The sequence below is a fragment of the Rhinolophus sinicus genome, chromosome 1 (genome assembly GCF_057876585.1).
Source record: "Rhinolophus sinicus isolate RSI-liver-muscle chromosome 1, RSI-T2T, whole genome shotgun sequence".
In the NCBI taxonomy this organism is placed as follows: domain Eukaryota; kingdom Metazoa; phylum Chordata; class Mammalia; order Chiroptera; family Rhinolophidae; genus Rhinolophus; species Rhinolophus sinicus.
Window position 1 is genome coordinate 122,818,570 of NC_142501.1, and position 13,829 is coordinate 122,832,398.

Consider the following 13,829-nt stretch of genomic DNA (forward strand, 5'->3'; position numbering starts at 1 on the left):
CCGTTAGGCTCACTCATCTGGGAACACTGCAAAGATCTTATAAAGAAAAAGGTCTCTGAACCACTGAAATATTTTCCACAAAGTCCATGCATTTACTGGACATGCTCCCAGACAATGATGTAAAGTTTGTTGACTTACTTTATGAATGGTTTAGCCAATGTAGCTGTTATATTTCTTAGATTATTGCAGATTGAAAGTAGTAAGGCAGGAAGTCAAGCTGCTAGCAGTGGGCAGCAGCCACCAGGACTGACTACTGATAGCAAAGCCTGAGAGAGAGTGGCTGTGTTGCCACGGCCATTGATGGTGACCCTAAGTATCAAGAACTGGTTAAATTGTGCTCAGGAGATTTGATTGAAGAAATGGAGTCTGTGGAAATAGTATTCCAGAGTGGCTCTGAGCTCAGGCTGTGGAGTTGGGGTACCTGGATTTACATTTACCAGTGCTAATATTTTTAGCAAAATCTTGAGCTCTCTAAACCTTAGTATGATTACCCATAAAATAGGGATCATAAGAGTACCTATTCCATAAGGTCATTGTAAAGTTAAATGAGATGTTGTATGTAAAGAGTTTAGCTCAATCCCAGGAACATAGTAAACACGCACGCGCAGACATGCGCGCGCGCACACACACACACGGTTGTTTTTAAGATATTAAACATGGAAGTGGTTAAGTCTGATTAAAAAATTAATGAAAATGAATGGGGGACCAATATTATTTGAATAGTCAGTTATAATACTGTATAAAGGAGGTACCACATTCTGTATACTACATATATTTCTACAAACAATAAATAAAATTACATACTGTTATAACTTACACTCTAAGCCCTACAGTTAAGTAGGCCTAGTTTTAGGTCCTCCACGGAAAGATACTCTACTGATAGCCATCGCTTCTCTGAACTCTTTCCATGATCTCCAACACTTGGCTGACCCTCAAGCACCATAGCCACTGGACAGTAGGTTTTACATTGCTGAAACCGCCTAAGGATACAGTTCTGTGTGTCAAACACCTCCTTCTAAGAAAATACTTAAACAATTATTTTTCTTTCTTTCTGGGAGCTAAGTAAGAAAAGGACCCCCTAAGAGAGTGGGGGAGTAAGGAGCTGAGTGGATCATCTACAGAGTCATCAGCTCTTGAAAATAAGTTGACATTATTTCTGAAAGTTTCATTAAAAAAATCTAATCTCTTCGGCTACTGGGATATTCTAGTTTTATTGAGCTTGCTGTAAAAATGAACACTAACCTGAATTAGGAGTTGGCAATCAGTTATTAAAGTAAATAAAAATAAATCAATGGTCTTTATGGAAGGTTAGATAGCTAAGATAAAATAAAGACAATACCTCATATTATGTACTGTTATAAATGTGCCTTTGGGAATATTTGCTTCAGGCAGAATTTTGTGTTTTCTTAATCTAAGTATACCAGAGCGGTAGAAAAAATGGGAAAACAAGGCAGAAGGTAAAAAGATAGTTTAGCGTGGCTGGGGACAGACATAGGAGGTATGAAAACTCTCCATGCCAAAAATATATTTAAAACTGATATATCTGGGTAGTGGGGTTGTAAGAACTGCAGCAAGTGCAGAGAGAAGGTCACCGAAGTACGCGAATTCTCGCGGCTGTGCAGGGGTCTAAATGCCACCATTTGGAGCAAAAGGGCAAAGGCAAAGACCAAGACCACCAAGAAGAGCCCCCAGCACGCAACATCCAATGTGTTCGCCGTGTTTGACCAGTCACAGATTCAGTAGTTCAAAGAGGCCTTTAACATGATTGATCAGAACAGAGATGGCTTCACTGACAAGGAAGATTTGTATGATATGCTTGTCTCCCTGGGGAAAAATCCAACCAATGAGTATCTAGATGCCACGATGAATGAAGCTCTGGGTCCCATAAATTTCCTCATGTTCCTCACGATGTTTGGTGAGAAGTTAAATTGCACAGATCCAGAAGATGTCATCAGAAATGCTTTTGCTTGCTTTGATGAAGAAGCAACTGGCCCCATTCAGGAAGATTACCTGAGAGAGCTGCTGACAACAGTGGGAGATCTGTTTACAGAGGAGGAAGTGGATGAGCTGTACAGAGAAGCATCTATTGACAAAAAGGGAAATTTCAATTACACTGAGTTCACGTGCATCCTTAAACCTGGAGCAAAAGACAAAGATGACTGAAAAGAACTCCAAATTCCTTCCAAACTTTCCTATTAGCCCCTTTGGGTATTTCTGAGAGTTTCTCTTAGAGCTTATAGCATGCTCTAAGCTTTACAGCTTTTGCCTTTTTTGTATTTATTCTCAGCCATTTTGGGCACATGCATCTCTGTAATCAGACTGGAAATGGGACTTTTTTGTCATTTTCAAAATAGAAAATAGGGTAATTTAACTTACCTCCCCCCAAATAACTGCAGTCTACACAGAGTCAATGCATGTTTTCAGAGAAAGTTATTTACTCAATTTTTTCTGAACCATAATTAAACTTTATGATAAAAATAACCTGATAGATCTGTAGACCACTCCATTTTTTATAAGTACATACTAGTGTAATCTTTTATAGACCAGTTGATATATGTTAACATTCTATTAGCCAGATCCTTTTGTAGTTTTAAATACTTATTAAATGTCTACATGTACCCTTTTGAGAATAGATGAGTAAGACAAAGTTCTTTTTAAAGGAACATTACACTCTAGCTGGGGAGACCAGAGAAAAACAATTAGAAGAATCAGGGCAGTAAGAGATCAACAAATCCAAAATAAGTTTTTAAGAAGCAGCCAATGAGAACTAAAGAAAGTCACTGGATTTGACAGTGGATGTTTGTGTGTCAAGAGAAAAGAGCCAGTGGAGATGAAATTAATTATGCAAGACAGCAACAACTATCCAGACTTGGAAAGTTCTGGAGGGGTGGTCCGCAATGTGGGAATTCCCCCTCTCTTCCTTGGTCATTGCCACTATTCCCTCTGACACAAACACCTTTTCTTTGCCCCACCATTCTTACTCTTTCTTCAAAACCAGCTTTTTCCAATCATACTTCCTCTCTGAATTACCGTAGACTGCATTCATTTATTCCTTCCTTTTTAAAAAAAAGTTTATTATGAAGTCTAGTACATTGAAGTATTTTCTACCTCTTTAACATCTCAATTTCCTTTCTCTGCCTACTCCTTCATATGTTCATTCATTTGTTAAACATTTATTGAGCATCTATTAGGCACCAGGCAGTAGAGAAATAAATGAATGATTGAATGTACAGTTTCTGCTGTCATGACATTTATGTGTGATAGACATACAAACTGATAATTAAAATATTACATGGCAAGTACACTGATGTGGTTTAACAGAATGCTATGAGAGAAGAAAAGTACCTAACTCATCCTGGTATAAAGAGTAGGGATGTCTTAGATAAGTTTCTTAAAGTAAGTAACTCCGCAGCTAAATCTTAAAAGATGAGCGAGAGTTAGCCAAGCAGGTGTGGGGAAGGAAGAAGGGCATTCCAGGAATGGCAACAGCATGGCAAAGGCAAGAAATGGCCTGGCATGCACCGTTTGGGATGGAGATTGGTGGGAAAGGAAGTTGGAGAAGTACTTAGTACTTAGTTGCTGGGTCACAGAAAGCTTTCTGGGCTTTGTTAGGAGTTTGCCTTTAATTTTGTAGGTAATGGGAAGGTTTTGAATGGGTATCAGCAAAGAGGGACACCACTTTACATTTTATATATAAGAGTGGATCTCCATTACCTTTGCTTATGTTCATTTGCCTATATTCCATCTCCACAACAGAAAAAGGTCATACATTTCTAAAGAGACTGCATTTTACTTCCACTCATCAGCAAATTGAGGCTCATTATGTTACAGGTATATTGGACATAAATCCTCTTTTACAGTTCCTCAGATATATTGTTACTTTTCAGTAATGATAATCCAATTTGGAAAAGAAAACTGACATTTTCATGTGCTTCATTTTTCAAGGTGCTGCCACGTGATAGCAAAGCTCGATGACTTTTTGTAACAAGTGGTGGACTTAAAAAGGTTCAAGAGATAAAAGCAGAACCTGGCTCTCTCCTTCAAGAATACATTAACAGTATTAACAACTGTTATCGAGAGGAAATAGTGAGGTGGGAAAAACAGCTTTGAAAAGTTCAAAATTATGTAATTTTTTTGTTTTCAGATCTAGATTTTATATGCACTGTGTCAAAATGTGGACTCTGAAATACTACATGAAACCAATGTATACCTTTGTCGCATCCAGCTCAACACAGGCAGTGAGTGAACGAGAAGGAGAGGCGAAGGGTTAAGAAAGAAACAGAAATCAAGAAAGTTATGAAACAGGGGGCCAAGGGTCTCACAGACTTAAAGGACTGAGAGCCCCAAATCGGGCCGCCTTGTGGCTTTTATTGATGTACACACAAGGAAGTAGCATTGTTTTCTCCACGTTCTGTGAGTCTCATACATCATACCAGAAAACTGATTCAAACCAATCACCCTTGCCTGCAAACAGCCGGAATTGAAAAGTCCCATGATGACTTAACAATTATGGTATGTGCCTCCCCAGGGACAAAACCTTTACACTGAAACTTATTGATAAGTTTGGAAGGAGAACTGATGTTATCACATAATTGACTCACTTCTCAAGCAGGCTGTGGGAAGGAATATAGCCACGTAGGGAAAAGCTCTCCTTAGCCAGGGGAAGGTGGGGTCTGTACCCACCTCTGTTGACCCTGTGAGTTCTCCTGGTGGTCCCCACTCGCCTGCACCTAGCTTGGGTTTTTCCTTCCGTGGGGAATCTTACCCGTCATTGACTGACCAGCCATCTTTTGGGGGCCAAACAGAGAGACATGAGGTGTAAGTACAAAGGTGAAGCAAAGTCCCTGAAAGGATCAGTCTCACAGACTCTTTCTTTAGGGGTAGGCACGAGGGGACAGACAAGTAGGCTGCTGCATGACAGCATACCTTTACTTCTGCTCTTGATCTCTTTTTTTTCTCAAATAATCTGATTGACACACACATTTCCAAATCAAACTGGAATGTAATTTGAGACATTTCTGTACTAATTTAACACATGCTTTATTAAAGAGTGCCCAAATACAGAGTTCAAATTAAATTAATCTTTAATGTGAACCTGATTCAGAAAGGGCCTATAGATTCTGATTTTCATAGTTCCCTGCATATTATTTTTCTGCCTTAAGCTCACATTTATATTAATGGGAGTATTAAACTAGAAAAGAAATGTTGAATGACAAAAAGAAAGTTACAATCTATATTTGAAAAAAATGATGTTGCTTATGATATGCAGGTGCTGCATAGTAATATAGCAGGAAGCTATTTTCAAGGTTAATTTTTTTAAAATGAGGTTGAGTTGCAGAGCATTAAAACTAAGCCTCAGTTTTTGTCAGCCTAATGGAGAACTATACCACTAAACCCAAAATAAATAAAAGGAAAGTTACCAAGAAAAGACAGAATGATTTAAATAACTGAATCTTGAAAAATGCCCACAGCACATGCAGAATTAAAGGCCATATTTTTCTAATCCTACACTCATTTCTTATTTTTCTGTAATTAATATTAGAGAATATAAATTTCAATGTTTAAAACTTACATGTTATATAAACCATTCTTCCTACTTGATATCAGTGATTTTTAATACATATGGTAACATTGATTTTAAAAATACAAAAACAATTTTCTTTAAGATGAAAATTTATTTTCTGTTCACATATATTCTGCAATTAATTCTTTCCAAGGATACAAGTTTATGCACTTTTGGGAGGCTTATGAGACTTCCTTGACCAAAAGAGTTCCAATAAGTTCCAACTGCTTACATTTGCAGTTGATACCCAATTTCAAAGCCTTGTGATCAGAGAATATGCTTGGTATGATTTCAATCTTCTTAAATTTGTTGAGGTTAGTTTTATGTCCCAATATATGGTCCATACTTGAGAGTGTTCCACGTACACTAGAAAAGAATGTATAGTCTGATGTTCTAGGATGAAGTGCTCTATAAATGTCAATTATGTCCATTTCATCTAATGTGTCATTTAGGGCTGCTATTTCTTTATTTATTTTCTGTTTGGATAATCTACTCATAGCTGTCAATGATGTATTTGGGTTCCCTACTATAATTGTGTTTTGGTTAGTTTCTCCCTTTAGTTCTGGTGGTAGTTGCTTGGTATATTTTGGTGCTCCCTGATTGGGGGCATAAATATTGATGACTGTTATGTCTTCTTGTTGTATATTCCCCTTTATCATTATGAAATATCCTTCTTTGTCTCTTGTTACCTTTTTTATCCTGAAGTCTGTTTCATCTGATAACAGTATGGCTACACCTGATTTTCTCTGGATACCATTTGCTTGGAGTGTCAAATTTCCACCCTTTTTCTTTGAGTCTATGTTTGTTCTTCTAATTGAGATGTGTCTCATGGAGGCAGCATATGGTTGGGTTTAGTTTTTTGATCCAATCTGCTACTCTGTGCCTTTTTATTGGTGAGTTCAGTCCATTTATATTTAGGGTGATTATTGCTATGTCAGGATCTCCTATCATTCTATCTTTGGTTTTCTGGTAAGACTGTGTCTCCATTGTTTCTTTGCCTTTTTGTTGTTGTCTATTATTTCAGTGTGGTGGTATTCTATGATTTTCCCCTCTGTTTCTTCTTTTATTATGTTACATATTTCAGTTCTGGATTTTTTTTTTTTGAGTGGTTACCATTAAGTTTATGTAAAAGAAAGTTTCATTTTTAGAGTATTCCCTTTTCTTCAGCATGCTTACTTTCTCTATTCCCATATTTCGGTTCAGGCATTTACTCTCCTCCCTTTTATGTATGGTTGTCACAAATTATTCCTATTAATGCTGGTGGAATAGCTTCCTTCAGTATTTCTTATAGTGCAAGTCATGTGTTAAAAAATTCCCTCAGCTTCTGTATGTCTGGAAAGGTCTTTATTCTTTCTTCATACCTAAAGGATATCTTTGCTGGATATATTATTCTTGGCTCATAATGTCTCTCTCTCAATAGTTTGAATATTTGGTTCCACTCCCTCCTGACTTGTAGAGTTTCTGCTGAAAAATCTGATAATATAATGGGCTTTCTTTGTAGGTTACTGTCTTCTTTTCCCTGGCTGCCTTGAGGATTTTTTTTCTTTGTCATTAATTTTTGATAGCTTCAATACAGTGTGCCTTGGAGAAGGCCTGTTGGGGTTTAGGTAATTAGGTGTTCCATTTGCTTCTTGGATTCGATGATCCAGTTCTTTCCACAAGTTTGGGAAGTTCTCTGTTTCCTGTCTCTTTCTTCTCCTCCTGGTATGCCCATTATTCTTATATTGCTCTTTCTGATGGAGTCAGCAAGTTCTTGTAGAGTTCTGTCATTTCTTTTAAGTCTCAAGTTTCTTTCTTCTTCCATCTGTGTCATTTCCAGGTTTCTATCAAGCTGGTTATTTCAGTCTTGATTTCTTCTATTGAGTTCTTAATCTCCAGAAATTCTGTTTGGTTCTTTTTAAAAAATTCAATCTCTTTGGTAAAATGTTTTGTTCTTTGATTGTGTTTCTGAGTTCATTAAACTGCCTGTCTGTGTTCTTGCATCTTGTTGAGATTTTTAAAAACTTCAATCTTGAATTCTCTGTCACTTAAGTCACATATTTCCATGTCTTTAAGTTCATTTTCTGAAGACTTTTTATTTACTTCCTGAGCTGTCTTGTTACCTTGGTTACTCATGGCAATTAATGATTTATTATTCCTCTTCTAGACATCTACAGGAATGGGTTCTGTAACAGGTTGATAGAAAGAGGTTTTTCTTTTGTTTTCCAGTAGGTGTTGGTAGAATGTTTTGTTTTCTCTCCAACTGCAACCTTTTATTCTTTCACACCGTAGTGTAATATTTTCTCTGCACTATTCCGGCTTCTCACACAATGGGGGGTGTCATGCAGGGAAGCCTGCAGGGTCTCTGCTTCCACTCCCCACACAAGAACGCAGGATATGGTGAGGCCAAAAAGGAACACCCACGGAGCCATAGGTAGGGGAGTCATACCACTATATTCTCTCTGGCGGCACTATACTCTCACTGGAGGCTGGATCCACACTGTCCGCAAACCACCATCCACGCTTGCCAGCCCAGCTGCCATCTTCTTGCTAGCCCCCATTCTTCTTCTCTCTGCTAGCATAGCCACAGCAGTTATATTGGTGGCCAATGGCTCACTGGTTACAGCTGACGGCCAACTAGCCACAGCTGAAGGCCATGCAATCACAGTTGATGGCCATTTACTACCTGAGCCAGCACCTGTCTATGTGAGGCCGAGAGCCTGGAAACTACTTTCTGGGGCTCTGTCCCCACACTCCACCCCTACAGGCTCTCGCTTCACAATCTACGCGACAAGCGTCTTCTGTGAGGGGCCCTGTGCGAGGAGCCTGGAGGTGAATGCAATATCCTAGACACAGCCAGGCTCTCTGGGCACAGCCAGGGTTTCTCAGGGCACCACCAGTACTTCTGGGCACGGCCAGACTTCCTGGACTTCTTAGGGTATCATCTGTCTTCCCGGACACAGCCAGGGTTTCTCAGGGCACCACCAGTGCTTCTGGGCACGGCCAGACTTCCTGGACTTCTTAGGGTACCACTAGTTTCCCCGGGCACAGCTAGGATTTCTCAGGGCACTGCCACTCTCTGTGGGCACAGCCACACTTCCTGGACACAGCCAGGGCTCTCAGGGCACTGCCACTCTCTCTGGGAACAGCCCGACTTCCTGGGCACAGCCAGGGTATCTTCAGGGCTCAGCCAGACTTCCTGGACTCAGCCAGGGCTCTCAGGGCACTGCCACTCTCTCTGTGCCTCTCAGGGTACCCTGCTGGAACAACAGCGACTCACAATCAAGGTGCTTACATATTCTCAATGGTGGCCAGTCAAGACACAAAAGCAAATATCCCCCAGTTCCACTACATGGTGGTATGTTCCCAAACAGTCAAGCTGTCCATTAAATTAGGAATGGAAGGCAATTCCCCATAGTCCATAGTCATTTGCCAGGGCTGTCCTGGGGGTGAGGGACGATCTTGACCTCACCCTCATCTCCCACGGAGGACTCAGCAAGCCTTTCCTCCTGGGACAAGTCCTGCATCCGGGCTGCCTGAGCAGGAACTTCCCGGCCCACAGGGCCGCAACGACCTTCGCTTTCTCCGGCCTGTGCTGGTTGGGGAACCATCCACATCTTTCCACCTCTCCATGGTGCTCCATCTCTCCAGCAGCTGCATGCCTTTTCCTGTGCTGGTGGGAGAACCGTCCACATCCTCCCACCCCTCCACGGGGGTCCAGCTCTCCGGCAGCTGCTCCTCCTGGTCTTCCAGAGACTGAGTATTCATACACACAAACTGCTCCACCGTCCTTTGGAGATCTTTGGCCGGCACCATACCCTGCTCGCTGCGCCATTTGTCATGCGGGAGACCCTGCTCGCTGCGCCATTTGTCGTGCGGGGCAGCCTGCGGGGTATCCAGGGGGATTCCCTGGAAGGCAGGTTTCTCCTCTGTGAACCGTTCATCTGGGTCATAGGGGACCGCCTCTGTGGGGGGATGTGGAGAGCTTCTGAAGTTCCAAAGCTCTTCCTGTACCAGATTCAGAGCCCGTGTGTTTCAGCAACTCTGTTTACTCCTGCAGGGATCTTCCCAGATAGGTGGGGCAGGGGCGTGGTGGGTTGTGAGAGTGGGCCAGAGCAATGGTGACAACCACCACCACAGCAAGTCCTGTTTCTATGTCTCCCTCCCCTTTCCTGGAACTGGTTTGGGCTGCGAGTCCATGTCTGCGATCCACAGTTCTCATAACTGCAAATATTCTGTTCTTTTGATCTGACATTGCTACTGTTCTGCTTCTAGAACAGGGTAGGTGGGGGCGGGGTGAGCTCTGGGAGGGTAGGGAGAGGGTGGCTAGGCTCAGTGCCTAAGGCTTGTGTTCTCTGCTCAGCAGTGAGGGCTTAAACCACCGTTTTCAGCCTTCTTCCCTCAGTCTTTGTTCTTCCCTCAGTCTATGTTATGTGCTGTCCCTTCAGCCTTGTGGGCCATAAGGGGAACTCTAGCAGTCCAAGTTCTTCCCTTTTCTGCAGCTGAGGTAGTTCTAGAGTGCAGTGAGCTTGGAGCACCGAGCTAGATCTTCGTCCTGCGCCTATGCATCCCTGTCTCCACATTTCTCCCTTTCATCCTCCCCCACTCTCGCTATTTGCCCCCCTTTAGATGATTTCAGTAGTGCACCTCTTAGTCTTGCCTGTCTGCTGTGCAGGAAGTCCTTTATGGAGTAATAGTTGTTCAGTTTGTTGTAAATTCCAGGAGAGATTTCAAGAGGCTCACCTCACACCGCCAGTTTTATGACGTCTGTAAATTTTTAACTTCTAACATTCTGTGAGCAGGGATTTTATTTTTTAAATTTGCTAATTATCATGGAGGGTTTTGGTTAGATGACTTTTTCAAGTTTCTGATATATTTTTAAAGCACTAGGTTCTATAGAATGGTGTCTTATAGAAATCTTTGAAACATTGTCTTTCTATGAAGAAAGACAAATATAATCTTAAAATGGTTTTACCTATTTTTGCAACCGTATAATTCTCAAGAATTACTTGGTAAATATTTTAAAAGTAATTATTCTTTATAGGACAGATTATCAATTGTTACATTCTCTCAGCTGTTATCAGCCTAAAGATTTACTTCATATTGTGCTCCGATTTTATCAATCTTTAAAATTTTCTAGTAAATGTATTTGGTATGATGAGACAATAGGTGCCCAGGACTAGATGTTAGAAAACCCAAGTTCTAGTCCTGGTCCACTCCACAGCCAGAGGTATTTTTGGAACTCTTTCATCTTCTGGATCTCAGCCTAAACTGGGAGGGATGGGGTCGGGTAGGGTAGGGGAGGAAAGATGCTTTAAGGAAACATCTACTTTGGGGAGGAAGGCATGCATACATTCTTCCATTCAGCATATCTGATATGGTAACTGTATAATAACCCAAATTCTACGTGGGTGTAGGACAGCAGTAGTGGGGTGTAAGTACTAAGCACATTTCCTTCCCCTTGGAGAATCCTGGAGATTGTGGAGTCTCTGAGGTCCTTGAGGAGAGAGGTACAACAATGGCAGTTAGCTTGGCAATTAGCCAGTAAAGCCTCGAGAATTATTGGTAGATCCTAATTTATTTGATGGGGATCTAATGTTAAGGCAATACAATTTAACAGAAGTATAAAATGAGTCACATGGTTAATTTTAAATTTTCTTATAGCCCCATTAAAAAAAGTAAAAAAAAATAGGATAAATTTTCATTATATATATATATATATATATATATATATATATATATATATATATTTAAATGTATACACATCACTTATACTTTTTTTTTTTTAAGATTTTATTGGGGAAGGGGAACAGGACTGTGTTGGGGAACAGTGTGTACTTCCAAGACGTTTTTCCAAATCAAATTGTTGTCCTTTCAATCTTAGTTGTGGAGGGTGCTGTTCAGCTTCAAGTTGTTTTCCTTTCAGTCTTAGTTGCGGAGGGCGCAGCTCAGCTCCAGGTCCAGTTGCCGTTGCTAGTTGCAGGGAACGGAGCCCATCATCCCTTGAGGGACTTGAGGAGTTGAACCGGCAACCTTGTGGTTGAGAGCCCACTGGCCCATGTGGGAATCGAACCAGCAGCCTTTGGAGTTAAGAGCATGGAACTCTAACCGCCTGAGCCACCAGGCCGGCCTTCATAATATATTTTTGTTACATCAACATATCAAAGCATTAACATTTCAACTTGTGATAAATATAAAAATTATTAATGAGCAATTTTATATGTTTTATACTAAGTTTTTGAAATATGGTGGGTATTTTATCACTTCCTGCACACCTTAATTCAGATGCTAAATTTCATCAGAAATACTTTATTTCTATTTAGATTATATAAAGTTTACAGATGAAAAAATAGATTCACGAGTTTTCCAAACACACCTAAAGTAGTTCTAGCTGAATTTGGTATAAATTTTTATTAAGATTAAATATGAAAAATTTAGTTCCTCAGACATACTAGCCATAATTCTAGTGCTGCATAGCCACATGTGGTTAGTAGCTACCATATTAAACAAAACAATTTTTAAAGTTTAGATTTTTAAAAAATGTTTCTTGTCATTTACATAAAAAATACCTATTTTGTACCTGGCATATTTATAATGCCTACAGCCTAGGAAGGTAAGGCCTACTTTAAAATTTGTTGAGTAACTCAGACAGAAAGAGAAATAGTTGTGAATTCCTCAGTGTATGAATACTTTGAAGAGACCCACTGTTGCGGGCGATTTTTTCCAGAGTAGGAGGCCTGTAGAAGAAAAACATTCTTTCAGGTAGCTTTGTGTGTGTGTGTGTGTGTGTGTGTGTGTGTGTGTGTGTGTGTATCTGCTTATGTATGACTGCCTATAAAAGCACACTATTGAGAAAATACAGTTCTGTTTTATCCGCTGTAACATGACTAATTGTGAAATAAATTAGTATACTATAAATTAAGAGTTTTTAAGTCAAGCATCTGAGCAGATAAAGATAACAAACAAAGGACAAAGCAAGTCTCAAACATCAGATTTTATCTGGAGAAAACACCGTAGGAGGCTTAATTATTTTAAGTGTTTTGGAAAAATTTTAATTATACTTACTTAGATTTTTTATTCATTTTTATATTCTGGAATCTCTGCCAAATTTTATTTGACGTATTTTTATATGTATGTTAATTATTTCCATGGTATACGAAGCATGCCACGATATATTAATAGATTTAATCCTTTTATACTAAATCTTTCATAAAATGTTCAATTTATAAATATAAATTTGTAGTACTATAGATGCTTAAGAACAAATGAAAATGATTAATTTCCTAGGATTGTAAGATGGAATATTTGTAAACTATGAGGAATATACTTCTTTAATATGAATTATGCTCCCAGAAATTTCATTTTTATGGGTGACCAGATCTGATTAAAACATACATTGAGAATAATCTCTAAGGCAATCAGAATGCAGAAGTTGATTAGTAATGATAGACTGTGTTGTTTAACTTACAAAAAAAAATCTATTAGCTATGATCATGAAAGCAACATCAGTCACTTGGCATAATAAAAACAAAGTTTTTGTAATAAAATGCTACCACTGGACCTTGCTTTCAAAATACCCTTTCTTTGCCACTGCATTGACATCCCTTAAATGTTTTGCTATTTATCTAGCTCAGTCTTGTGAGTTGGTGTGCTCTTTCTTGATAGTCTCTATCCTTTTGCACAAAGAATTACTGGAGTATAATTATTCATGGTGTATATGAAATTTCTTTCATAAAATTATTTCAGATAAATACCTTATATTGAATCTTTTGTGCCTACTGTGCTAAATCTTTGCACAAGCATCTAATAGAAATTTTTCTTTTTCAGGTATTATTCTTGTGGATATTCAGATACACTTCTGCAGAGAGTGGACAGCTACCAACTACTTACTAACTAAGCAAAGTTATATTTTTATACTCAAATTCACAGCAGAGTATTTATGAATACCAGTTGTTAAAGCTCTTTCTGAATATTTGAACTAAGTGTATCCTAGATTTATTCAATGTGAAATACCTTTGGATAATATTTTCTAAATTTATGTAATACTTTAAAAATTAGTGGCTGTGTAAATGACCATGAATATGAGAAACTGTTCATGGTCATTTACACAGGATTTACTCAAAAGATAGAATTTTAAAAAGACATTAAAGCATTTTAAGGCATTTGTTATTGTTCTGTTAAAAACCATATATACACACACGTACACCCCTCCAACTAGATATAGATGAAAGATGGTATTCAAAAACTCATAGTATTTTGACCACTTCCTCATAAGCGTAGGCAAGGA

At 39.2% G+C, this 13,829-nt stretch overlaps 1 protein-coding gene and 1 pseudogene across 1 annotated transcript in view; both read left to right on the forward strand.

Annotated features, from left to right (window-relative positions):
* The window catches only part of LOC109439355 (sperm-associated antigen 6-like), a 60,413-nt gene extending 46,974 nt beyond the window's left edge, over window positions 1-13,439 (forward strand). The window contains 2 exon segments of the mRNA XM_088793870.1: window positions 3,946-4,091; window positions 13,370-13,439. Coding sequence (XP_088649996.1) covers window positions 3,946-4,091; window positions 13,370-13,439 — 216 coding nt within the window.
* Window positions 102-2,163, forward strand: LOC148759249 (myosin regulatory light polypeptide 9 pseudogene; annotated as a pseudogene).
* Window positions 13,440-13,829: the final 390 nt, after the last annotated feature.